Consider the following 27,989-nt stretch of genomic DNA (forward strand, 5'->3'; position numbering starts at 1 on the left):
TGCGCAGAGCTAGGGTGCCAGCGAGTTTGAAGGGCAGAGGTAATAAGTGTCCGGGGAGGCTCCTGGTGCTGTTGGACGTGGCGCAGACCCAAACTGAGGGTAGGGGGCAGCCAGCTGCACCAGGTCAAGTCACCGCCCCGGGAAACCTCTGCCTGGGCGTGTCCAAACCTCGTCTTTTGGGGGCAAGAGGGAGCGGGCGAATGAGGGAAGCGCTCGGGGTCCCAAGAAAGATCCCGAGGGCTGCAGGGGCGGTCTCCACGTATAAGTTCCGTCCCAGTCCGGCGCGCTTCCAAATTTTTCCAACAGACGCGCGCCTTTTCTGGTCACCCTGCGTCCGCTCAGCGCGCGCCAACCACAGTATCCCAGCTCTCCCGGGAGACCGCAGGCAGGGTGGAATGGCCCAGTGATCACATCGTTTCCTTTGATCCCAGCAGAGCCTCTGCGTGCTCCTAGTATTCCTGAAGCTCCTCTCACAAGCCGCACCCATGCTTCTGGCGCGGATGAACCCGCAGGTGCAGCCGGAGAACGGCGGGGCGGGCCCGGGGTCGGAGCAGCCCCCGCGGAAGCGCAAAGAAGTCTTGGTGGTGAAAGAGCGCAACGGCGTCCAGTGCCTCCTGGCGTCCCGCGACGGCGATGAGCAGCCCCGGGAGACCTGGGGCAAGAAGATCGACTTCCTGCTGTCGGTGGTCGGCTTCGCAGTAGATCTCGCCAACGTGTGGCGCTTCCCCTATCTCTGCTACAAGAACGGAGGCGGTGAGCCCCCTGACGGGCTGGGGGTTTTGACTTGGGAAGCTACCTGTCTGCGACGAGGGCCGGGAGAGGATCTGGGGATACCCACGGGAGGAGATAAGGAGACAGACGGGCAAGTCCAGGGCGCAGGAAGAGACCAAACAGGGCTCACGGAAAAAGGAGTCCCCTTTGGAAGAGGGAAATCGAGGCATGACCTTGGACAGTGATGGGCGCATGCGTAGAAGGACAGATTCTAGGGCACCAGGTTAGGTGATGAGCTCCGACCTTTTGATGGTCTGCAGCAAGGGAGGTAGAGATCTGGAGAGCTTCTGATGCAGCGCCGAAAGTGCACAGAACGTGACATCCCGGCGCACACGGTAATCCTAACTCCAGCGCTCTGAGTTTGATAAAGGACTTGGGTTCCCTGAAGGCACTTGGGAGGCCCTGCACTCCTGGGGACAGAAATCCTTGGATCAAGGACACATAAAGAGAAGCTAGTGGCAGAGAGAACACCACTGCTTAGGTTGATGGTCCTTTGGCTGGAGGGGCCAGAGAGCATAGCCTAGGAGGGTTGTGTCAGTCACGACCAAGAACTGGACTGACCCTTGAGGCAGGAGGCTTGGGTAATTGATTAGGAAGAAGCCTCTACCTCCTGGGGTCCTGGCCACATTGCAGGGTAGAGTGGTTGAAGGGCCTGGAGGAAACGTCACTCTAGCAGTCAGGCTCTCTCCCCCTTCCCTTGCCAGGTGACCTCATACTGCCTGCCCTGGAATGAGAGCCTAGATATCAACCATAGCCCACTTGGAGCAGAGTCCTGGGGAAAGCAGCCCAGCGTGCAAGATACTGGGGCCTAGACCTAGCTCCTTCCTGAGAGCTTTTGCTGAAACTGCCCCAGACCTCCCTTCTTTGCTGGGCTGAGCTCAGGAGTACCCTGTAGCGAGCCTGGGAAGATGACCTAGAGGAAGAAGTCGACAAAGGGGGGAGGCAACCACAGCGGAAACATTTTTCTATCCACTGGGCCATCTGCCTGGCAGGGGCTCTGGCTCAGGACTCCAGGGGGTCAGAGGGAGGCAGGGTAAGGGTTTGGAGTTGGAGGAAAAGCTCATGACCTTGTCCCATAGGGTCTGGGCCCCTGCTGGTTGCTTCACTGTGTACTCTGGACACTTGTTTTGGTTGAGGAAAGGGAAACAGATGATCCAGAGGTGAAACTTTTCCTCATTAGGCTGCTGCAGCTTCTCATGAGTGTCTGATCAGGTTTAAGCATTCTGGCCCTTCAGACTCAAGGAGGGAGGAAATACGGTTTCTCTGACATTTTTTGGCTGACAGAGAAATGAAGAATGAAAGAACTAAGAGAACCTAGAACACTCTGTCTAGCGTGTCCTCCATGACCATCCGATGCTGCATGACCCTAGACAGCGGAAGGTTCTGTCATTAATCAGCGATATGTATTGGGCTCCTCTTGGCATGAGGCACAGTGCTGGGCTCCGCAGGGGTCACCTAGATGTATTAACTGCCCCTTCTGCCTGCCAGGCGCTCTGGTCACCTAAGGGCTTTGTTGTCATGCTGCTACACGTCATTCTCTTTTTTAAGTGTCTGTTGAAACTAAAAGCACCCCAGATGGCCAATTGGACACGTCAGCGAGATGGATATTCTGGTGTTTTCACTGACACTGTGCTCCTTTGGCCATCGCCCCCAACTGAGAGTTCCTGCTGTATGCAAGGTGATCCGTACCAGACACCCAGGGCACAAGACAGAGCACATTTGTCACACGTTCCGATTTGGGGGCGAAATGGGCCAGACGCTCCCTCTCCTGGAATTGCTAGCCCTGCCCATCACCCATTCTGAGTTGTTTGGTCATTTGTCTCTTTGTGGGTCTGTCTTCCAAACAGACTAGGGCACATTGAGAGGAGAGACTGTGGCTTTTCATGCCTGTATTTTTTTTCCTGTTTATTATATTAGTCACATTGCTTTTTCTTTATTTGGTTGCATGGGGTCTTAGTTGCGGTATGTGAACTCTTAGTTGTGGCATGTGGGATCTAGTTCCTCAACCGGGGATTAAAATCTGGGGCCCCTGCATTGGAAAGTGGAGTCTTAACCACTGGACCACCAGGGAAGTTCTTATGGTTGAACTTTGTTTGTTTATTTGGCTGTACCGGTCTTAGTTGTAGCATATGGGATCTGGTTCCCTGACCAGGGATCGAACCCAGGTCCCCTGCATTAGGAGCACAGAGTCAGCCACCAGACCACCAGAGAAGTCCCCATGCCTGTATTTCTAATGCCCAAGATAAGGGCTAGATCCAGGGGATGTGGTAGAAGGGGATGTGCCCGACAAATTAATGAGTAAATGGATCAAGTGGTTCAGGCCCTCAGAGACCTAACGCCTACCCAGAAACAGCAGAATCCCTAACCCCACCAGCAGGAACTAACAAAGTGAGGCAGCTGGGCTTGTGGGGGTGGGGGTGGCACCGGGTGGTTAGGAGCCCTGGCCGTGGGTCCTGGGTTCCAGCTTTTAGCTGTGTAACACTGGGCGACTCTCCAAGCCTTGGTTTCCTCATCTGACAAATGTTCAACTCAGGGGTCATTGTGAAGACTCTATGTGATAATGCCCCTGGAGGGCCTGGCGTGAAGTATGGCCTTAGTAAAGGTAGCTGCCACTTCTTATTCACATCTTTAGGTTGATATGTGAGATGGATGAGCCTGGGGAAGGTCTGCTTAGGAAAGACTCCGAGGGGGTGGGCTGTGGTTGGAGCACAGATGGGTGGGGCGCACACAAGCCTCAGGAAAGGGAGGAGGAATTCTAGTTGTGTGAGAATGCAGGTGGGATCATCTCTGAGATTAGAAGTACAGACTGGTTGAAGGGCAAGCCGGGAGAGATAAGGGTGGAGAGGCAAGTTGGGGCCAGGCTATGGAGACCTGGACTGCCAGGCTCTGGGCTGGGGAAGTTACACCAGTGAATTTCCATTTCTGGCTAGAATGTCCATGGAGGACAGTGGAGCAGGGCAGCCTCACATTATCAGAGTCTGAGGCAGCGCCTGTTCTCACTTACTCCTCACCCCTCCAGGGGATGCTCAGCAGGCCTCTTCAGAGCTTTGTCTCTGCTGAGACCTCCTGGCTGCTCCTTGTGGATCAGTTCCCATCTAGTGATTATAAAGTCAGCCCCAGAGATGGGCAAGCAGGTTGGCAGGTGATAACCTGTGATTCTGGACACAGTCAAAAGACCCACGTTCAAATTCCATCTCTCTGAGCTCAGGTCCCCCTCTCTAAGCTCAAGTCCCCCTCTCTGAGCTCAGGTGCCCCGCTGAAGCTGGAGGTAATCTTGGGTGACCCCTGAGATCTGTCCCTCTCCAAGGCCTGGATCAGCACTGCCCCCAAGCCAGGACTCACACGCCCTGTTATTTAACAAGCTGTGTGCTCTCCTGGTGCCAGTATTAACATGGTGACCTCCAAGTCTAGCTGTTCACGCTGGCCCAGACTGGAGGATGTTTTGAAATGATAAAGGTACCAATAGTTTAGGCCTCTGGCTAATATTTTTTTGAATGAATTACTGAGAAGGATCAGCTTGTCTGAACATCTTCCCAAAAGCTAACTGCTGAGATGCATGGGTACAGGTGGCTTCTGGCCAGGAAAGCCCCTCTCAGAAGTTCCAAGGCTTTGTTCAGAACCTTCTCGAACGTGGAGGCAGTGCCAGTGGGGCTTTTTCCAAGGTCCTCCATGCTTGTGGTCTTGCACCTAGCCTTGCTGGTCCCCAGGGAGGAGTGGACAGATCAATTGGGTCCCCGTGTCTGCCTCCCTGCCAGGGAAGAGACCACTGTGAATTATCTTTTGTAAAGGACAGCTTGAGACGTGTCCGGCTGATGGCTCTGAGTTGTCAGAGAGATGTCCTTTAGGTTCCGACATACCTGAACTTGACTCTGAGCCTGACATTTCCTGGAAATGTGGGCTTGGACAAGTCACTTCTGGACCTCAGTTTCCTTGTGCAGAAAAGGGGGGTGATTGTATCTTCCCATAGTGTGATGTGATGTTAGAGATAATACAAGCAAAGGACTCACAACAATGTCTGGAAAATAGTAGGGACTCAGTAAATGAAGTTGTTGCTAATGGTTCCTGGATCTGGAACTGCTAGACCGAGGCTAGATCCGGGAGTAGGACAGGGTCCTGATTTTGGAGGGAGCAGACTTGGCTCTAAGAGGAAGTTAGAAGGGCTATAAGACTGGAAAGGAAGCATGCTTGGACCTGGGAGTTCTTTTTATTTTATTTACTTATTTTTGGCTGGGCTGGGTCTTTGTTGTTGCTCTAGAGCAAGGGCTCAGTAGTTATGGTGCACAAGCTTAATTGTTTCCCAGCATGTGGAATCTTCCTGGACCAGGGATCGAACCCATGTCTTCTCCATTGGCAGGCAGATTCTTAACCACTGGGCCCCCAGGGAAGCCCCAGGCCTGGAATTTCTAACGGCCTAACCTTATCCCATTGTTGTTTCCCTACCTGAAAAATGGGGATGAACGTTCCTACATGGGGTCCCATGAGATATGTAGTTCTGGGTCCCAAATAGGTTTCCCTTCTTTCCTCAAGTGAGCTCAGGTTCTCAGGTACCCACAGACCTTTGGGAATCCTCTTGGTCAAAATATCTGGGGTTCTTAAGGCCAAGGAAGAGGTGGTGGCAGGTACAAAGGGCAGGAGTTTGCAAACTCAGTGGTCTCACACTGGGCCTGGCTGCAGGGGGCCATCTACACCCTGGACTTCACAAGCCTGACGCTGGTGATTCAGCTCAGATGCACATGAGCAGCCAGCTGGGGTGGCCCTCTGGCTAAGACGTTTGTGGGAATGAGGCTGTTCATCAGGGCCTGGAGCTGAGACCATGATCTGACATTACCAGCATGATTGGCCCATTGCTCTGAGCTGGCCAAAAAGATCTAGAGAGATGGTTTGCAGCAAGATGGGGTTTCACAAGGATAAATGCTACATCCTGCCCTGCAGCCCCAAACCCAATTGCCTAAGTAAGGATGAGGCCCCAGCACAAGTGGAGAAAGGCCCCAGGGCTTGCATTAGCTGTAGTCTCTTCGTGAGTCACTGCTGGGATCCATTTATTTAACAACAACAAAAATACCCGTTTACTAAGTGCCCATCCTGTGCCAGGAATATAGAGATGAACAAAAGGCAATCTTTGCCTTTAGGGAGTTCAAAGTCTATTATAGATATTCTGCAAGTTAATGTCATTTTATATTCTGTTACTGAGGTAGTATTAGCTCCCAAATCAGGAAGGGGAGGTTCCACTCTGTTCTTCGTAGGTTATATTTTCTTCTCTAATATGGTTCGAACCATTCCAAGCAGCCTATAATTGCTTGCTCTTAAATAGAGACCAGGATGGAGGGGATGAGAAACCAAAATCTTCAAGAATCTTCACTGGGAAGAATCAAGTCAGATCCTGCAAAGTTGATAGCCAGGGGAGAATTGTCACAGGGGGAGGGGTAGCCCAGCTCCAGTCTCCCTGATCTTCACCCCTACTGACCTCCTTAGAGAAGTGGGGTTTCACCTACAGGGGAGTGAGCATTCTTCCTCGCTAGGACTGTCCTGCACTCAGAGCTAAGGCCAGCTGGAAGAACCCAAAGTGAAGATGAGATAGTAGGGGGGATAGTGAGAGATTGTGGCTCCAAGAAAAGTCAGTTCTGGTCATTTTGTGGATCATTTTATAGAATCCCCTCATAGAACAGCAGGGGCTTCTGTAGACAGGTGTATGGATGCTGCTGGCTAGTTTCAGTAAAGGGCAGGGGATGGAGTAAAGAGGTGAGGCACGTAGGACCTTTAACTGCAGCAAGTGAACTCTTAGTTGCGGTATGTGGGATCTGGTTCCCTGGTCGGGGATCGAACCCAGGCCCCTGCATTGGGAGTGGACCACCAGGGAAATCTCTGCATGGTCCTCTTACCTGGATCCTTCTTCCCCAGCCCGGATTGGGTTATAGGCATGTGCAGATCCAAGCCAAGGGGAAGCCAAGGGCCCGCTGTCTGCAGAGGCTGTGGACAGAGCTTAAACTTGTGGGCACAAGAGTCCACATGAACATGCAAAGGCCTCACACATCTCTGGATGGAGCTGGGGTGGGAAAAAATCAGGATGTGGGGTCCCCCCGCCGAATGCCTCCACATTCCAGCACAAATTCTTCAAGAGCCGAGGGTTCCAGAGTCGAACTTTATAGTGAATAGAACCATGCTGAAGGTCTAGTTGTCAAAGTAGGATGATGGGGCGTGTGTAACAGCTGTGAGCTGAGTTGTCATCTTTAATATGTAGACACCGTAAGGTAGATCTCCATGTGTTCTCTTGTCCTGGGCCCTGCCAGTCGAGTGGCCTTGCTGCATGCTGAAGCTATGTCTCCTACTGAAATCGCACCTTCTCTTTTTCCCTGCTGTCTGTACCCTTGGGGTATTTGGGGAACTGGGACAAATCTGCAACCCTAGGCACTGACCAAGGTTTTCTGGGAATTCTGGTGAAAGCCACGGGCAGTGACAACCTATAGCTGGGCTTCGGGCACCAGATGAACAGTTCTGTGGGTTTTCATGTCTTCATGTATCAGGATGTGGCCAGTTTGAGGAATCCTGCCCTTCACAGCCTGGGAAACTGGTCCAGTAGGGTCTCAACGGACCCTCCTCTCCCTCCTGCCACCCCTTTCTGATCACAGCCCCTCCACCTCCGCCTGATTCCTCACCAGGCCTGGGCCTTGCCATGTCTTACTAGGTCCCCTCCCACGTCTTGCTGGACCCCTTGTCCTGGGGTCCTCCTCACCCACCCGGGGTCTGCTCCAGCACACCCCACTCTACACTGAGTGACCACTGGCTTCCCTTTATGAGGACTTGGCATTTGCACAGAGGGTTCCAGAACCCCACTCTGACCAGTAGGGTTCCTCTCTAATGATGGGGTGTCAGGCTGTTTATGTCAGACAGATACTTTTCTTCCCAATGGCCACTGGTTGGAGTCCCTTTTACAGTTGACAGTCTTTTGCTCCTGTGTTCATGCAAGCGTGTTGATGTGCAGAAGTCTTTGTGTGAAGATGTACAAGTGTGCATCTGTGTATGTGTGTGAATGAATGCTGGAGACTCCCAGAAGCTGAGATCCTTTGGAAGTACACCCTGCCTCTGTTTCTCCAGCTCTGCGCCTATCAGCCCAGAACATACACAGCCAGCGCCAGGATTCTGGGCTTGTGGCCTCTGAGGTTCTCAGCTCTCCAGCCCTGTGTGAGGCTGGATGCAGTTGGTGCCACCACACAGGAAGATGAGGCAGGGCCATGGGAAAGTGGCAGCTTGGGGCCTTACAGAGCAGCACTTTCTAGGAAGTGTGCAACCAGTCTCAATGTCCCAGGAGCTGCTGCAGGGTTGTTTCTAGGAGAAGCATCCTCTGCTGATCTTTAGGCACCCCTGATAAATCTCTTTCTGACTCTTCAGCTCTGCCCTGGCTTCCTCCAGATCTTTGAGCAAGGAGGCTTGGACCAGCTCACCGGTTGATGTCTTCTATTAGGATAAGACACTGGCCACTGGACAGCTTGCTGGTTTTCATTCATACTCAGCCATTCCGTCATTCTTGAGTGTTTCTGGTCTGTTGCCAGCTGAAGCTTTGACTAGCCCACATTAGATGCACTTGGAAGAGTCCTGGACTGGTGCAGACCCGTCATCTTTCCTCTTGTCCCTCCACTGGGCCTCCCAGCCAGCACAAGAGGAGATGGATCTCAAACTGGGCAATTTACCTACTGTTGGCAGTGCTGCCCAGAGGCTTAGAGTTGAGAAAACTGGCCAACGTGAGATGCCTGGTGAATTGGCTTATGCTCTTCTTTCCTCTGGCTGTAGAAAAGAGCATCTGGTCGCCAGGAGCAAGTCACACTGCCAAGATCTGAGGCATGACTCCTGGCTTTTTTCTTTCCTTTTGTTTCTTGGGCCAATGACTTCAGTCTTCAGGCCTGTTAACACTCTAATACGTCTATTTCCCTTACCCTCTGGCTTCAGGCCCCCACGGGCAATGGCAGGTGGTCACAAGGCGGGCGCAGACAGATCCCGATGTGGAGCCAAGCTGCCTACTTACTGGTTCAGACCAGCAACTTGACCTTTCTAAGCCTCGGTTTCCTCATCTTTTACGTGGGATTGGCGGTAATTCTCATAGGAATGGTTTTAAAGGAATAGTTATTCAAAAGCTTAGTGTGTGGCTTGGCATATAATGGAGGCTTAATAAATGGTACATGTTACTTTTACCAACTCCGTCATCACCACCACCATCCTGACCTCTGTCAGCATCATGAACATTGCTGTCGGCAATGAGGACAGATGCATGCTGAAGCCAGACTAGCCCTCTCTGGGGGGGGGAGGAAAGAGAAGGGTAGAGGTTGAAAGTAAGAAATGAAGAGGGGAAGGGAGAGGTTGGCATGTGGCCATTTCAAAGAAGTCTAAGCCTTGGGACTTCCCTGGCATCCAGTGGTTAAGACTTCACCTTCCAATGTAGGGGTGTGGGTTCAATCCCTAGTCCCCCTCAGGGATCAGGGATTCCTGATCTCTGAAGAACTAAGATACCATATGCCTTGCAGCCAAAAAACCAAAACTTAAAACAGAAACAATATTGTAACAAATTCAATCTAAAGACTTTAAAATGGTCCACACACACCAAAAAAAAAAAAAAAGAAGAAGAAGAAGAAGAAGAAGAAATCAAGCCTGAAGAAGGGGCTGAAATGTTGAACATGACCAATAGACCGAGTGGATCACCTGGCCCCCAGAGCCCCAGTTTCAGAACGTGCTCTGTTGAGACTTTATTCAGACTCACGTCCTACATCTTGGCTGAGATAGTCTGAAATTGGCAGAATATTTTGGGAATGGCTCTGGAATTTTGGAGCCAGGCAGACAAGGGTCCAAATCGCAGATCTATCATTGACCAATTGAGTGAACTTAGATAAGTCACTTAATTTCTCTAAGCCTCAATTTCCTCCTCTGAAAAATGGGTATAGCAGTTGCTACCCAAGACAGTTTCTGGATGGGGTAAATGGGAAGACAGCTGTCCAGTGCCCAGTGCTCCACTGGATACATAGGAGGTCCTCATTTTTCAGTGGTTTCTTCCCTACTGCCCACCCTACTGATTCATCTCCTGCTACAAAAGGACCGGGTCTCAGAGCACTAGGGCCAGAATTTCATGCTTTGTCCCTCAGAGCCCTGGGCTTCCTGAGGAGAAGCCCTGGGAGGAAAGTGGAGACCGACAGTCTAAGTAGCTGGGTGAGTTTAACCCTGGGTGCACACGACTTTGCCACGATTCTCTGCTCACCTGGAGGCCCAGTTTCCACATCCTTAAATTGGAGGTAGTAATACTTTTAAGGTTGTTATGAGGATGGAATGAGACATTGCATAGAGCACAGTGCCTGGAACACAGCCAGGAATATTATCTTCCTCATATTATCATCACTGAATATTTCCCAGTTTCTGCACTTTCTTACTGTGGGCGGGTCAGAGAGTGTTTGGTTTCCAAGGTTACCGCATCTCAGCCAAAGGCCAATGGCGGGAGGAGCGTGGCCTGGCCTGGCCACCTCCAGCTGCACCAGGCCAAGAAGCTGGCATTTTGCTTTGATCACGCTCGCAGCCTAGGCTGACGTGGTATGTATCCCGTGAGTCACCTCACGGCGTCAGAACCTGTTAAGCTCACCCCAGGCTACCGGACATACCGAACTCAGACTTGTCTCATTCCACCAGGAATTCTCCCAGGGATTTGTTGCTGCCCATTTTGCCAAGGGCTCCCTCTAGTTTCAGCAGTGTTCTGGGTGATATCTTCCTGCTCAGAGACTGGAGCCTCTGGCCTCTTTGCTCCCGTGTTTGTTTACCTTCAGCTCCCAGTAGGAGAGTAAGCCTGATGGGTTGGAAGACAGGAACGTGAATCCTGCTTCTGTCACTTACCAGCGGTGCAAACAAAACCAAGTGTATTTCTCTGCCTCCAGCTGCCCCCAGGGTGTGGGATGGGGGTGGCTCGGGGTCACAAATAATGACCCTCTCTGATTATGTCTGTGAAGTGAAGTGAGACTGCGGACAATCCAGTGAGGTCATGTTTGGGAAAGTCCCAGGTGACCTTTAATGGTGGCTAAGACTCTGAGCTCCCAATGCAGGTGGCCTGGGTTCAGTCCCTGGTCAGGGAACTAGATCCCACACACTGCAATTAAGTCCTGGTGCAGCCAAATAAATAAAAAAATAAACAACAACAAAAATCCGACTCAATCATATATAACTTTGGGCACTAGTTACATATCTCTCCCTCTCTGCTTTCAATTTCCTTACCTATAAAAGGAAGGGTTTGGGGTGATTGGCATTCCCCAGAGTGGTGATTCATGAAAGAAAGGATTCTGTGTTGAGATCAGTCTGTTAAAGACTGCAGCTGATCTTCCTCATAGCCTGTCACAACATGTGCTTGCGTATCAAAGGCATGGAGAATTCTGCAAGGACCAAGCCTATTTAGCTTTTAAAAAATATTTATTTATTTTAATTTTATTATTTATTTGCCTGCACTGGGTCTTAGTTGCAGCATGTGGGGTCTAATTCCCAGACCAGGGATCAAACCCGAGTCCCCTGCATTGGGAGCACAGTCTTAGCCACTGGGCCACCAGGGAAGTCCCCTATTTAGATTTGATGAACCAGATTTTACTAATTTGAACACAGAACCTCATGATTATGGTTGTGACTAGTGCTATGACTTTTATTATATTATGATTATTTGTTTAATTGCCCTGGTGTTCCTACCACAAGACACCCCTTGAGAAATGGCCAGGTGACAGATGAATGACGACCCTTGCAACTCTGACTGACATTGATCCACACACTCTGAGGGGCAGGCCCAAGGCTGGACAGGGGTCTTGGGGTTCATGCTCCACTTCTGTGTCCCCCAGGTGCCTTCCTGATCCCGTACACCCTGTTCCTCATCATCGCTGGGATGCCTCTGTTCTACATGGAGCTGGCTCTGGGCCAGTACAACCGGGAAGGGGCAGCCACCGTGTGGAAGATCTGCCCATTCTTCAAAGGTAAAGAAGGAGTCAGAGGTTGTTCTAAAAGACTTCTCTGTGCCCCCTGGAGAATCTACCCCAAAGGTGGGATCCTCACTAGACCAGCTTTCTTGTGGAATTTATAAGTATTGGCAAGGTCAAGCACATCCACCATTCAAAGTTACATGAAGCACTTTGGAGATGTCAGGAATAGCTTTAGCCTCGAAAGTCTGGAAATCTGGGTTCCAGTCCAGGCTGTGCAGCTGAGTGACCAGAGGGAGTCTGTTTTCCCATCTGGGAAATACTCACGAAGTTTTAGAGGTACCCAGACGCTACTGTCTCCCTCTTGCTCCCAAGGCAGACTGATAAATCAATCATGCACCTTTCCACCCTGGGCAAGGGGCTTCATTCCACTGGGAGAGAATGTTATCGTGTCTCATTGTTATTCTACCCAAGGGGCGAGGGAGCTGGGATACTTGTGCTCCAATACCCGGCCCGGCTGCTCCCTGGGAGCAGTAAAATCCTGGCATTTCTGTCCTGCCTGATGCGTGAACAGAAAGGGCTCCAGTGGCAAGAAAGAGCCGTCAGGCAAAGGGATGGTGGTTGCCTGGGGAATTTTTTTAAAAACAGTTTGTTTTATGTTGGAGTCTAGCTGGTTAACAATGTAGTTACAGTTTCAGGTGGACAGCGAAGGGGCTTAGCCATACATATACATGGATCCATTCTCCAAACTCACGTGTCATCCAGGCTACCAGTAACATTGAGCAGACTTCCCTGTGCTGTACAGTCGGGCCTTCTTGGTTATCCATCTTAAATATAGCAGGGTGTACATGTCGATCCCAAACTCCCTGTCTCCCACCGCTCTCCCCCCACTGCATTCTTCTGCCTGGGGGATTTAGGCTCTGACGGTCTGCTACAGAAAAAAGACAGGCATAGGGGTGCGTAGTGCAATGGTTGGAGCCAGCTTCCCCGGAGTCGTGGCTCTGGGAGGGAGAGTGCGCGCGGGGAAGCCCCTGCCTGACCCCTGTGCCCCCCGCCCAGGAGTTGGCTACGCTGTGATCCTCATCGCCCTCTACGTTGGCTTCTACTACAACGTCATTATCGCCTGGTCCCTCTACTACCTCTTCTCCTCTTTCACCCTGACGCTGCCCTGGACCGACTGTGGCCACGCTTGGAACAGCCCCAACTGCACCGACCCCAAGCTCCTTAACAGCTCCGTGCTGGGCAACCACACCAAGTACTCCAAGTACAAGTTCACACCTGCAGCAGAGTTTTATGAGTAAGTCCTTGACTCCTCGTCCTATTCACATGGGGACCTATACTGTTCACATCGAGCACATGTACTGGGCAGAACCTGAGCCAAACACTAAAGAAAACCACTGGAGAGGAAGGGGCCACGTCAGTCCTTGTAATGTGCTCAGCAGCCACCACAGGCCTGAGGTTGGCTAGGATATTTAGTTGCAGCATGTAAACTCTTAGTTGTGGCATGTGGGATCTAGTTCCCTGACCATTGATCGAACGTGGGCCCTTTGCAGCAGGATCTCAGCATCTTAGCCACTGGACCACCAGGGAAGTCCCACAAATGAGAATTATTTTTATAGTGTTGGTCCAAAGTGACTTCTAGTCTCATCATTCCCTCTAGGTTAATTGAAGGGAAAAGTTGTCCCTTTCCCCTTATTTATCCATTCATTCATTTACTCATTTCTGTCTGTATGAGCTCATTGGAGTTTATTTTATTCTGTGGTTTAACCCATAACCGTCATTATTTATTTCATTGCTTCCTTGAACGCCCTCAACCTCTACTCCATCCTTTCAAGTCCTTGAGATTGGTGATAGTCAACTTGTCAGCCATCTAATTTTGAAAGTTTGCTTGATGGTCCCTTCAGAATGTAGCATCTATTGTCTTTATCCCTCAGGGGATGGGGGTGAGCCCCGTTTTAGCAATCTCTGCACAAGTGTTAGCAGATAAGCAGAAGAAAGTCCCTGGCACAAGGTGTGGGGCAAAACAGGTAAATCCCACTCGAACCTCACTCTCAAGGGACACATGGTCTAGAGTAGTGGTTGGAAAACTTTCTAGTAAAAGATTACACTTTGGGCCTTGCAGGCCACATACCTATCTTGCATATTCTTTGTTTAATTTTACCCTTTAAAAAGATAGAAACCATCTGTAGCTCACAGGCTCAATGGGTCACAGCCGAGTTTCAGGGGCCGTGGCTTGTTGACTCCTGGTCTAGAGCAGTGATCCCCAGGAGAATACCCACGATGATAGAAATATTCTGTGTTTGCACGGCCCAGTGCAGTAGCCGCAAGCCACGTGTGGTTAGTGAGTAGTTGAGATGTGCAAGTGTGACAGATAAGTTGAATTTTTAATTTTATTTAATTTTCATTCATTTACATTTTTAAATATTTGTTTATTTGGCTGTATCAGGTCTTAGTTCTGTGTCATGCAGGATCTTTTGTTGCGGCGGGTGGATTCTCTAGCTGTGGCGCTGGGGCTCAGAAGTTGTGGCATGTGGGCTTAGCTGATCCATGGCAATCGGTGTCTGAGTTCCCTGACCAGGGATTGAACCTACATCCCCTTCATTACATGGCAATTCTTAACCAGGAAATTTCCTTCATTTACGTTTAAATAACCAGTTTCTTCCATATTAGACAGTGCAGGTCTAGAGGATGAAAAAAGACAAGTTCACAAATTCAGGGCTAGTCTTCTCTGGTCCTGTGTACTCGCTAAGCCACAGACCAGAGAATGGGGTTATTCAGAGAATGGGGTTCCTTAGGACTATTCCCACCTTTGCCTTCTCGGTGCAGTCGGACCAAGGAGATTTGATGTAGTTAAAGGTGGCCTCTGGGAAGTCTGCTGCCTCCTGGGGTCCAGGGGAGGGGATTCAAGGTTCTCAGGACCCAGGAACTACCCTCCATGAGCCATGGCCAAAAATTTGCTAAGCATCCTGGACCTGCATGTCCACCTGCCTCCATCTGTGCTTCCTGTGGACTTTCAGGACCGAGTGCACAATTACATAGATTTGGAAACTCGGTGGGGAGAGGGTCCACAGTTGTCATGGAACTTGAAATCCTTCTACAGCCCCCAAAGGATCTGAAGAATCACTATTACTTGAAGTGAGCATCTATTTAAGTTATGCCGTCATCCCTGTCTTCCTGTCCATCACATCAACAGTTAATCACTTACCATGTACATCAGGCTTTCTGCTAACTTTTCTGTATGTATTATATCAATGTAAGCCTCACACCAACCCAGTGAGGGTTCTGTAACTCTTCCATACATGACTCGGCTGCAAACATTAGCTTCATTTTGCAGATGCAACAGTAAATCACTGACCCATTGTCACACGGCTAGTCCCGTGCAGAGCCAAGATTTTGACCCTGGCAGATGGCACCTGCTGGACTCTTGAGAATGAGCTCCTCCTTACCGTTTGTTCCATGATCCTCACTCTCTTCACCCTAGGCCCTGCCTTCCCAGGCAGTGAAACTCTAGAGCCTGCAGGCTTCACCTCTGTGTTATATTGGATTCCGGCCATTTTTGAATGGCTATTATGATATCAAATTATTATCGTCATGAAAACTAACATTTATCCAGCTTTGATTATGTCCCAGCCATGCATTTAGAAGTGCCATTTGAAGTGAGTTTGAACCTAGGAAGTCCGGCTCCAAAGTCCAAGCTCTTAGCCCAGTGATGCTAAACACTGGCTGCTCTTTGGAACCACCTGGAGAGCCTTAAAACACACTGATGCCTGGATCCTATGCCTCGAGATTCATTTTATTGGTCCAGGTGCAACTGTGGTGCGGGGACTTTATTAACCGTTCCTCCAGCGATTCTAATATCCAGCCAATGTTGACAGTCCCTTTCTTGGACACTGCACTCTCCCATCTCAGACAAAATGAGATTCTTGCTGGGGACAGTCTGACATGCTTACAGTACCATGTCATGGAAAACCTAGGGCCTCCTTTAGTCTTCTCCTGAGCGGGTGTGGCTTCAGACAATCCCAGAACCACTGGAGAGCTTGCTGGCAGAGGTTTTAGGTCTTCCCAGTTTATGAGTGCAGTTTGGACTGGGAGATGGTAAAGGATAGTGCAGCTGAGGGTGCTGCTGATACATGTAATTGGTTCTGGGCTATCTCCTTTATCATCTCATGATAGAGGAAAATCCATGATTTTTCTTTTTGCTTTTGGCAACCCTCGTCCTTATAAATTAAAATGGAAAGCGATAGCCTCATGTCTAGCCTGGTTATTATTTGATTCCTCCTCTGACATCTTCATGGCCAGTGGATCTGCTGCTGGAGAAAGGAGAGGTGAGTTGGGTTTTGAGGCTCTGCTTGCTTTAATTACAGCCTTAAACTTCCTCCGAGCTAGGCTGTGAAAAGGCTGATTCTCTTGGTGGATGTCGTTGAAGACAGAGTCCACAGCTTATTTTCAGCAGCTTTTTGCTCTACAGAGCTCCCTTCCCATCCTCTCCTCCCCCTTCCCTCCCCCCCCATCCTTTTAAGTGCCCCCACCTTCACCCCAAGTCTGGTATCTACTGTGATCCGGGCATCAGCATCTCCTCCTGTCCACGTCCCATTTAGTCTTCACAGTTCATGGAGGTGGAAATTACTCCTGTTTTACAGATAAGAATGTAGTGGTTCAGGTTTTAGGGAAGTGGTGGAAGGGGTCTGAATCCAGGCTGTCTGGGTGGAGGCTCTCACTCCATCGATGAGCCTCTCCTCTGTCTTCTCCACTGGGGTGAAGAAGTCTCTTCAGAATCTTCAGTGGGGTGTATTTGGGACAGGAGCGCAGAGGTGTCTGTGGGTAGATTGGAGCCCTTCTCATGCATCTTTCTCACCTTCAGGCTGCTTTTGTGTACTTCTCAGAATCTGAGTCATGAGCTACCTCTGGGATTTGTTTGTAATGGCCCTTTTATCTAAATGCTTCTGCTTTAAAAGTTACTCACTTTCAGTTTGGGAACCCAGCAAGTAAGACTCCCAGTGCCAACCCTGAGGAGGTTAGCTGGTTTTTTTTGTTTTTTTTTTTGCTTTTCTTGGAGCCTGCTGGCCAATTCTCTTACCATCTTGTGCTTGTTTAAGCTGATGAACTGAACACATCGTTTAAGGGAACAAAACTGCAATACTCCCCAGGCTCCAGGCCTGAAGTCAAACAGCCTGAGGCAAAAAGAAACCCTGATGCTCTGTGACTCTATCTGTAAAAGGACACCCTTGGTGAATACGCACCAGGAATAGAAAACTTCTACTCCCTGCCTGTTCCTGGTGGGGAAAAGACCTCTCCCTTCACCCCAGCACTAACCCTCTGCGCTTAAATGTCAAGTGAGATCTGAGCCCATTTGGCCCACAGACTTCGGAAAGTCTGGATCATATACTTAACGATGATTCATTTTCATTAAACTGCTGGAAAACTGCAACAAACCCAAGTTATTTGTCCTAACCCCCAAGGCTTGGGGCCACTAGTGGAGAGGAGGCTAGATTCACTTTTCTTGGAGATCAGCTCTGGAGTCTAGCTTTTTTCACTGATGAAATATCTAGACAACCACTGCAAACCTTAAAGCAGACCTTGCACACATGTGGGTCCCCTGGCTGGTTAGGGGGCATGTCAGCCATCTGATGGGATGCAGGAGTCGTTTTAGCATGTTTCAGGGCAAGCACAGTTGGTTCAGAGCCCCCCCGCTTTTTTTTTCAGTCAAATTAGCCAAATGCTTACTCATACCATTTAACACTTGATTGTATGTAGAGCAATGGGAAGAAGCAGGATTAAGAGTCAGATGGGTTCAGTACCCGATTCTAGTTCTCTGTCTTTTTAGATATGCCCAGCCTCTCTTCTTCCCTTCCCTTCCCTTCCCTCCTCCACTCCCTCCTCCTCCTCCTCTTCCTCCTCCTTTTCTTCTTCTTCCTCTTCCTCCCTCCCTCACTTCCTCCCTCTCTCTGTCTCAGTTTCTCCCTCTCTCTGTCTCACTTTCTCCCCCCCACTTTCTCTCTCCCTCTCTGTCTCCTCTCTTCTCTTTCTCTCTCCCTCTCCCTCCTTCTCAGGACAGGGGAGTGGGCCTCAGCTAGGGCATCATTTTAGAGCTGAGACTAGCAGGGAGAGAAGTTTGCCAGGCAGACACATTGGGCCAGGAAGTGTGTTCTAGGCAGAAAGGAACAGATAGTTCCAAGGCCCAGAGCGATGAGAGCGTCATATAACTGGGGGATGACAAGTGGCTGGCGGTCACAAGGAGCCAAAAGCAGGATGTTGCAAGGCAGGGGGATGCACTTGGCACAGGACAATTCTGAAAGGCCTCAGATGCTGAAAGGCTTTTGTTTTTTTTTATCCTCTTAACCAGGATTTCACAACCTTGATGCTTTTGACATCTGGGGCTGGATAATCCCATGTTGCAGAAGGTTGGCTCTCCTGTGCATTTTTGTTGTCTAGCCTATCCCTGGCCTCTGCCCACTAGAAACCAGTAACACCCACCCTGCCCTCCAGCTATGACAGCCAAAAATGTCCCCAGATGTTACCAAGTGTCTGGGGAAGGCAGGGGCAAATTTACACCCAGTGAGAACCATTGTTTTAGGTGATAAAGAGCTTATGAGGATTGGGGGGCAGGAGAGTGACAAGGTTAGAATACAACTTGAGATGGATCCGCACAGACTGTGGATTTAAGGCGGCTGACTGGAGAGACTGGGATGATGGGGAATGGGGAGGTTTTCACAGCAGTCCTGGAAGAAGGGAATATGGGTCTGGCTTGACATTGGGCCATGAGGATAGGATGTTGGTAGCAGATCAAGAGATAAGATTAGGAGGGACCAGACTTGGAGACTCATGCCTGGGGACGCTGATGGAGGATGAGTAGCTTACAGCCATGACATCCTACCCCGGGGCGGTCAGGATGAAGGCAGTTCTGGGGATGGGCACACAGGTCTCGGTGGCCCTTGATCAGTCACACAGCTCTGCTCATTCACTCACTGCAGACTTCTCTGTGTGCCTGTCAACACCCCACCTTCCCCATCTCACTCCTACCACACCCAAGCATCCTGGCTCCACTCACCTGCTCTCCCATGGGCCCACAGAGAAGGCACCAGACACCCCCCTCTGTGGAGCCTGCCCTGCTGACTCCCTTGGCTGAATTTTCTGGGCCCCCCTCAGCTTCTTTGCTGATGCCTGCTGTTCCCTTGAAGGCTGGTACTTAATCAGATTGGTAGTTCCAATGATCATCGGTGTTGAGCATTTTCTGAGTTCTAGCAATGTAAACCTCGTGAGAGCCCTTTTGCTATAGAGGGAAAAAAAGCTCAAGATGGGGAATGTTTGCACCAGCCATTGTCACCCAGGAGTCCTATGTGGCTGGAGCCATCACCTCCTGTCCACAGCCTTGTCACCAGCCCCCCAGCAGCCCTCTTTCGGTTTTGACTTCTTTCTCATGAAATTATGTGTGTGAGATTCATCCAGGCAGAGCTAGTTGCTGTATAATGTTCTACTTTATATGTCATAATTTATCTAGTCTACTGTTGATAGATATTTGAGTATTTTGCAATTTGAAGTTGCTATGAACAATGCTGCTCTGAACATTCTACACCATGTCTTTTGATGAACATGTATATATGTTTCTATTGGACAGATACCCAGGAGTAGAATTACTAAGGCAGAGGACATACATGTGTATGTGTATGTAGTTTGAGTAAAATAGGAGAAATGTTTACTTCTTGATCTCCAGGCCAGGGATTCTTAAGCTCAGCAACACAGGACTTTTGGAGGCTGTTTTGTGCCGTATAGGATGTTTATGTTGTCCTATGCATTATAGGATGTTCCATTTCTCTTTCCTCTAGATCAGTGGTTCTCAGCCTCTGAGATCTAATGCCTGATGATCTGAGGTAGAGCTGACATAATAATAATAGAAATAAAGTGCGAAATAAATATAATGCACTTGAACTCACGGAAAGACTGTCTTCCATGAAACTGGTCCCTGGTGCCAAAAAGGTTGGGGACCGCTGCTCTAGATGCCTTCTGCCCAAGTTGTGACAATCATAGATATCTCCAGACACTGCCAGATGTTCCAATATCCCCTGCACTAGCCTGTGAATGCTGTGAGGACAGAGACCTTTCCTCTGTTTATTCACCAACATCTCTCCAGGACCTGGCAAGCAGAGATATTTATTATATTGAAAACTTCTGTAACTGTTTAAAAAACAGCCTTGGGTGGGGGTGTCTTCCCAGAAGACTCGCTGGCTGGATCAGGGCAGTGCTAGGCACAGTGCCTGCACAGAGCAGGTCCGGGTGGTGCGGGGCAGGGACTGGGGCCGCCTGGGCCCGCCTCCACCGATGCGCAGTCTCTGGCACCGGCCGGGGCCAAGGCTGAGGTCGTCCCCCTGCTGATGCCGTCTCCCCGCAGGCGCGGCGTCCTGCACCTGCACGAGAGCAGCGGGATTCATGACATCGGCCCGCCTCAGTGGCAACTTTCGCTCTGCCTGGTCGTCGTCGTCATCGTCCTGTTTTTTAGCCTCTGGAAAGGGGTGAAGACGTCAGGAAAGGTAATGCCTTTGTTTCTCTTTTAGTTGGGAAGTTGGCCTCAAAAAAAAAAAAAGATTTTTTTTTCCTACCTGTAATTCAGGTAGTTGGCGAAAGGAAAAGGTGATGCTTGAAGAACAAAGTCTGAGTTTTCACCCCAGCTCTGCCACCAGCTTGCTGGAGACCTCAGACAAATCCCTCCCCTTTTCTAAGCCCCGGACTCTCCCAACAGTAGGGTGAAGGGGTGTGAGTGGATCAGGGTTCTTCACACTTTCCCACCAAAGCTTCCCTAATAGCAGAGACCAGGGAATGAGGACACCAAAGCCCAAAGCAACCTATTGACATGTATTTGATAAATCTTAAATTCTTGGGGACTAAAATTGCATGCCAGTGTTGCAGCCTTCTCTAGAATATAACCATTGCCTTCACTATAAAATTAATCATTCTCACTCCTGAATTTTTGAGTCAAAGAGAATGCTCTAGAAGATATCTGGATGAATCCTGGGGCCTCCTCTGACATAGTGCTGAGTCCTCACAAGCATTTAGGTTTCCCGGGGAGGGGAGTACAGAGTTAGATGACCTAGGACAGCTTGCCAGAGTTGGTGTTCTGACTTAGGTGACACTGCTCCCCATAGCCAGCCCCTCAGGGTGGAATATAATCAGGTCATCGCCCACATCGATTCTGAGCCTGAGAAACATCATGAGAACAACAACTCCATTTGGACCCTATGGGTCTATGTAGAGCTTGATTGTATTAGAGTCTGTAGTTGGGAAATATTCTATCCAGTGTTTTGGTTGGCTCTTGCTGTGTAATAAAAGAGCTCAAGATTTCATGATGGAAAAATAACAATCATTTTATTGTCTCTCATGTTTCTTTGAGTTGACTGGGCTCAGCAAGATGGTTCTTTTTCTCCGTATGATATTTCTTGGGCTACATGTCTGGGGGCATGACTGGGCTGGAACCTTTGAGATGGCACATACTCATTGAGGGCAGTTGGTACTCGTTAGGAGCTCAACTGGAGCTGCAACCAGAGCACCTTGGGTTGTTTCCACATAGTTTTTTGTGTGTCTTAGGCTTCTCACAGCATAGTGGCTGAGTTCCAAGAGCATGTTCCAAGGAAACAAACCCTAAAGTGCAAGCAGCTCTTCCAGTCTCTCTTTACATCATGCTTGCTATTGTCCCAGGGGCCAAAATAAGTCTTGTGGTAAAGCCCAGAGTCAATGTGGAACACATGGAGTGTGTGTTCATTGGGAGTTACAAGGCAACAACCTATCATAGTCAGGCAGCCTGAATTTATGAGAAGTTTCATTAGGCAACTGATTTTGGAAAGTGGGATGCATCAGGGATCTCTCTGGTTCTCCTAGAGTCTTGGTTAAGTGATAGATAGCAGAGATGGTGGCAAGGCACCAGCAGCGAATGAGATTGAAGTCTGTCAAGAAGAGCTTGCAGTGGAACTCCCTCTTAGAATGTTGGAGACATGGTTTCTGCTCCAAGGAAGAACCCAAATGAAATGCAGACCAGGGCGTGGAGGAATTCTAAGATAGAGCAAAACCAGGATTGGACCACAACCATCCCAATACCTGACACATAGTAGGTCTTCAGTAAATATTTATTGAAGAACTAATGAGGGAAGAAGGGAAGGTAGGAAGAAGGGTAGGTGGGTAAATGAGTTTGGGGAACCTCACTAAGTGTTCTTTTGAATCCACTTCAACTTTTTAAGCTGGAGAAGGAAATGGCAACCCACTCCAGTATGCTTGCCTGGAGAATCCCGTGGATGGGGGAGCCTGGTGGGCTTCTGTCCATGGGGTCGCACAGAGTCGGACACGACTGAAGCAACTTAGCATGCAACTTTTTAAGCATTTATGGATACCTCCTATGTGCCAGACTTGGTGCTAGTACTAGTGATGCAAGAGTAAATAAGACAGATTCAATTGATTGTAGTATTATGTGTGTTACAGGCAGGTGTAGGTCAATCACATTTGTTCTTGCATCCCCATCCAGAGACACATGTGTGTCTCCATTTCAAAAAAAAATGGTCACAAACTATACATACTATTACAGATCTTGCTTTTTTAAAAAACTTAACTTTCTTTACCTTGAAGATAATTTTTCAACAGGTAGTCAGGTTGCACTTTGAGATACAAACTTTGGGTTTTTCAACTGTCATTAAATCAATTTAGGGGGTCACCACAGTTTTTCAAGATAAAATTGTCTAGATAATAACAATGTATAGTTCCTGTAGTAAAGTAAGAGCTGTCTTGTGGAATTTGTGATTCAGTTATAGCAATCCATGTGTCTTAATATATAAGGTTTTTCTTACCATGGTTCTTATGGTCCAAAAAGCTGCATTAGTGGCAGAAGGACGTTCATCAAACTGAGAGGGTCTGCAAAGACCATGCAGGAGGTGGCATTTGGGATAGAACTCAAAGGACAGGGGCAGGTGAAGATGGAGCAGAAGGAAGGCGTTGTCAATGGAAGGAACTGCAAGCGAAGTCACAGAAGCCCCAGGCCAGCCTCATCCAGCCTCTTCGTGCCTCTCCTGGGGGGGCCGGAGCAGGGCTTTTCTGGCCTCTGCAGAAAACAGAGCTACAGAAGGTGCGTGAGCTTTACTGCTGCTGCCCGCATGTGTGAGGGGCCACCACGCACTTCTAGTATTGCACCCCCAAATTAAGTGTCCTACTGCCTTCGCTGAAGGGGTACAGCCTGCCCCACCTGGCTTAGCACTTGGCTGGAGCAGGCAGGAGTTGTCTCTGAGGGGACTGATGCTAAAGAGAAGAGGAGTGGAGCTGAGCAAGCTCCATTCCTTTGTACAAAGGCACCTTCAGATGAGGACTCATCCCCTCCCCTGAGGAGTGTAGCGAGGGGCCTGGCAGGGCAGGGGTGTTGCCCTAGGAAGCCCCGCCCCAGATGAAGATAGGTCATCCAAAGTCCCCGCCCACATTTTGCTCAAGTCCTCCAGTGTTCTGGTTGCTGAGCAGGCAAGGGGCCCTGCTGTCCATGGGAGGGGCTTTCTAGAATAAGGAGCTTCACACAGGACACTGCTATGCTCTTTATTTTTATACTTTGGCTCATGAGAAAACCACACGTGTTGCTTATTTCTTCCCAGACTACACCTAGAACAGGACACGGACCTTCCCTTAGCAGGCTGCCCCAGCCACAGAACTGGCCTGGGATGAATTGCAAATGTTCACACTTTCTGTCTTGGCTGGTGAAGGCTCTGTTTGGGAAGATGCATGACTTCACAGCTGGCACCTGGGATGGCAAGGGGCGGATACAGTCTGATCCAGGGAACAGGGTTACCGCAGACCACACACTCTGTGACCCTGGCTCACTGACCACCGCAGGGTGGAGGGTGGAGGTTTGAGTCAGGAGTCAATTAGCCCCCAGGGCGTCAGACAACCATGTCAAACACAGTGCTGTTTGCTGCCCTGGAGTCCTGTCTGTCTGCCTCCTCCAACTCATAGTCCTTGGCTGAACCAGCCTTAGCAACTACAAGCCTGTACTGAACATCTAAATGCTGACCTAGAAGGTTCTCCAAGACCATGTACTCCAGGTGCTTGTACAAATGGGGACGCTGAAGCCAAGAGACGGACAGGGTTTCATAGGAGTCTTGACAGAAAAGATTTGAACCTGGGGCTCAAACATACAGTAGCATGAAGGATTAAGAACACGGCTTTGTGGTCAGATGACCTGTGTTGGAGTCCAGACACCATCATTCCCTACTGGGTGACCTCAGGATGAATGACGCCCCCTAAGCTTCAGTGTCTTCACCTGCAAAGTGAGTCCCATTAATGGTCCTGTCAGCCTCCAGGGCAGTTGGGAGGATGGGGTGAGAGGTCCTTGGTGCTGGGCTAACAGATGGAATTGCTTCATAAATGTTCCTCATCTGTCTTTGTCCCCTACAACTTGGGAGAGCTTTAAAAAAAATTTTATTTATATATATATTTATTTATTTGGCTATGCCAGGTCTTAATTGCAGCATGCAGGATCCTTAGTTGCAGCATTGTATTCTTAGTTGCAGCATGTGAGGTCTAGTTTCCCGACCAGGGATCAAACCCAGGCCCCCTGCATTGGGAGCATGGAGTCTTAGCCGCTAGACCACCAGGAAAGTGCCAGGGGGAGCTTTTAAAGCACAAAGTGCAGGACCCATCCGAGACCAATCCAATCAGAAACTCCAAAAATGGAATCTGAACTTTGGTATTTTTAATCTATAATTTCCTCCAGAGTATTTTCATGTGTAATCAGGGGTGAGAAGGAACAAAAAGGAAGCCACACCACCTTCTCCTCACCCCGCTTCTCTGTTTTTCATTTTGGGCAAGATGGGCAGGTGTCTGTTCTTAGTCTGGGGACAGCCTCTTCCCTTACAGGTTTCTGGACAGGGCAGTTTGTATTTGCCCTAAATTGTATTTGCCCAAAAGAAAGAACTGCTACAGATGGGACTTTCTGCCCAACCACATCCCTCCTTGGGCAGTGAGCTTAGGAGGATATGCTTGAAAGAAGGTAAACCAGGCAGAAAGAGAGGAGGGACAATGGAGGGCATACAGGTGGGGGTGCCTGGTTCTACCTGGGGGGTCAGTACAGGCAGCTTGTAGCAGAGGAGGCCTTGGGCCCTGCGAGAACCTAGTCTTCTTTCTTGCTGCCCTTAGCTTCCTCGGTGGCAGCACCGCCGGTGCGCTGACTTTCTCCTAGGTGCAGCCTTGGTCTGTCCACGCTGTCCTGGAGTGCCCCAGGTCTGACCTAGTGACAGAGACTTCAGCATGTGCACTGTGGGAAGGAGGTGGAGGGAGGGTGTGACTGGCTCCCTCACCCCAGCCCTGCACCACGCGGGCAGTAGAGCCAGGCTCTCACGGCGAGCTTGTCCACCGCCAGGTCGTGTGGATCACGGCCACGCTGCCTTACCTCGTGCTGTTCGTGCTCCTGGTCCATGGCATCACGCTGCCCGGCGCCTCCAACGGCATCAACGCCTACCTGCACATCGACTTCTACCGCCTAAAAGAGGCCACGGTCAGTGCCCAGCCACCACCCACCCTTGGGCCAGGGTGTGGAGGGTTCTCAGTGCTCTATGTGGCCTGGGATGGATCCTCCCCACTCTGAGCAGCAGCGTCTCCATCTGACCAAAGACCGGTTTCATCTGCACCCAACAGTATCCGTGAGCCTGTTCAGCTCTGATGATCTGGAATCTGTGGTTCTAAGTGGCCTTTGCAGACCCCCTCTTTTCAAAGACAGCACTATCCTGTCCTGGGTTCTTATCTCTGCCCAGTGTCATGGCCCCCTAACCCACTCCAACACCCCAGACCTGTCTCTACTCTGGTCTCCAACCCTGGCCTCTGGTACCATCTGGTCAGCATAAGGAGCAGCATCAGCCACAGGGAGACCCAAACCCTACTGACTGTCTCTCCTCACATCTCCTTCAGCTCACTGTCCTACCCAGAGATTACCATGCAAGTGGGGTGAATTTGGAGTGGAGTCCAAAACAGTGGGGTGAGGCCAGGAGCAGAGATATCTTGGAGGTTCCTAGTGCCTTGAGCATCTTCAGATCACAGCTGAGATGATTTCCAACCTCCTTCCTCATTGCACCTCAGTGACAGCACCTCAGCATGCTCCCCTCAGAATCCCCAAAAATGTCCCCATACTCTTTTTGAACCCACAATATCCTGGCAGCGAAGACCAATAGAGGTTTAGGAGGGACACAGCTTCCATTGTCCAGGCATACCTCAGTGTTATAGCCCAGTAACCAAGAAGAAAACCTGCTTCCTTCGTAACTGACAGAAAAATAACAGCGTAAGAAACAAATCATCCTTGTAAATTGTGAAGCAAGTCAGAGTTCTATCTGTTCTGCACTGTTTACATATCTTAAATCTTTCCAACAGTAGAAATAGCCTGAGTACCATCTGAAGGAGCAGCTCTGTCTTCCTCCATCAGATGGCTTCTCTTGTTACACCCTCTGCTTACCAAGTGGGGAGATGACAGAAGTCTCATAGCTCTGATGGTGGCTTAGTCCTGGTGAGCTGGGTAAAATGATTCCCATTGTACAGACGAGGAAACTGAGATATAGACAGTGAAACTGACCAGGGCTAGACCATGAGGCTGAGCAATTGGAGGAACTCAGATCTCCAGGCTTCCAGGCGTGCAATTTCATCATCCATCAGATGAGGGAAGCAAGCCCCATTGGCCACCAATGAGTCCCCACTCTCTGTGGGTTGGTCAAGCTACTAGGAATCGTAACTCCTTCCTGAAGCTGTTGTCTCCATAACGCCTGTGATGGTCATAACCCTTTGCCCTTGCCACATCCACTTTCTTGCCTGGAGCATTTAGTTTATTAACTTTCAGTTTTTAATGTTCTTTGAAAATCAAAATATCAAATTCAGCCAGTGAGTTCCTCCAGGGTGAGCTTGCTCATGACCACCCAAGGCTGTGCGATGCCAGAGAGACCCCAGCCTCTCTCGACAGTGATTTTGTACAGGCTGTTGGGGAGCAGGAGTTGTGTGACTGCCCCATCTCTGGCTAGATCTCATTTCTTGGGTCTAAGAGCATCCCTGGGGCTTCTCAGCCCATCTGAAGCAGTGAGGTAGTCCAGTTCTCTGGGAGCAGAGGGTGATGGCCTTTATCTGCCCATTTTAGGTGTGGATTGATGCTGCAACTCAGATATTCTTTTCCTTGGGGGCTGGATTTGGAGTCTTGATTGCATTTGCTAGTTACAACAAATTTGACAATAACTGCTACAGGTAAGATCCTTCCTGGGACTTCAGAAAGCTCTAAATCCTGGGGACCTTCAGAGGGGTGGGAGAGAGGGTTCTGGTCTGGAACAAGTCAGATTTTCTTCTTGGATTTCTTTCCCTGTGAGAGGAGACAGAGTAAAGATCATCCTGGATGTTCCATGAACTCTGACATGGCCTATGGGGGTCCTGGTGAACATATGTCACTTCAGGACAATTCTTAAACAGTGCAAGCTGAGGAACTGGAATAGTTGAGGCCATTAACCCTGGGAAATCATGGGAGTGCATAGCTGTGACAGAGGGACACTGTGTGGCTTTCAGAGCAGCCAGCACTGCCTGTCTGTCTGTCTGACACCTGGGGGGCAGACAAGGGCGGAATATCCAGGCTGGTTGCTCGAGGGGTGAGGGCCCTGGCAGGGTCAGAACTTAAAACCACAGGGAAGAATAAGAAGCCTGCTCAGAAGACGGTGCTCCAGATCATCTGGCTCTGTAAGCATTTAATGCTGCCTCCTGCAGGCCCAGTGCTGTGAAGGCTTCAGACAGGGGCATAGTTGGGGGCTGCTTCATCACTCTCTGTCAAAGGCTTGAGACAGAATCCCTGGTACGAGACAGAGTAGGATGAATGCATGCCAGTGGGACAGGCTATGGGGGAGGGGGGGCTAAGGAAATGGGGCAATCAGCCCTCTGATAGAGGATCGATGAGAACATAGAGGGTACATTTGAGGTGAGCCTTGGCAGAGTTAGGGTTGGGATAGGCAGACGTGGAGTGGGTGGATCACAAGCAGCCTGAGCAGAGCCAGGAGAGGTGGTATGTTTGTGAACCAGCAAACTGACTGGCTTGCTCAGAGAGTACATGTTAGAGAGTCCCACGAAAGAAGGCTGGGAAGAAGCTGAGGTCATCTTAGCAAAGCTCTTGAATGCCTGGGTGAGAAGTTGAGAGGCACTGGGGAGCCATGGAACGTTTGTTGAAGAAGGAGACTGGTGATTCAGTCTCCCAACAAGAGTTTGATATCAGTTGCTGGTATCAAAGTGTTTTATCCAGCAGTTGTTGACCTATTTCCTACATCTACAAGTTCTGACCCA

General features: G+C 49.7%; 1 protein-coding gene across 1 annotated transcript in view; it reads left to right on the plus strand.

Moving 5' to 3' along the window:
- Nucleotides 1-485: 485 nt before the first annotated feature.
- Nucleotides 486-27,989, plus strand: part of SLC6A2 (solute carrier family 6 member 2) — a 38,055-nt gene continuing 10,551 nt past the window's right edge. Inside the window, exons 1-6 of the mRNA XM_065920496.1 lie at nt 486-753; nt 11,613-11,744; nt 12,747-12,984; nt 20,074-20,212; nt 25,060-25,194; nt 26,812-26,915. Of these exons, the coding sequence (XP_065776568.1) occupies nt 486-753; nt 11,613-11,744; nt 12,747-12,984; nt 20,074-20,212; nt 25,060-25,194; nt 26,812-26,915 (1,016 nt within the window). The remainder of the gene's footprint in view (nt 754-11,612; nt 11,745-12,746; nt 12,985-20,073; nt 20,213-25,059; nt 25,195-26,811; nt 26,916-27,989) is intronic.

The sequence above is a fragment of the Muntiacus reevesi genome, chromosome 2 (assembly GCF_963930625.1).
Source record: "Muntiacus reevesi chromosome 2, mMunRee1.1, whole genome shotgun sequence".
NCBI classification, from domain to species: domain Eukaryota; kingdom Metazoa; phylum Chordata; class Mammalia; order Artiodactyla; family Cervidae; genus Muntiacus; species Muntiacus reevesi.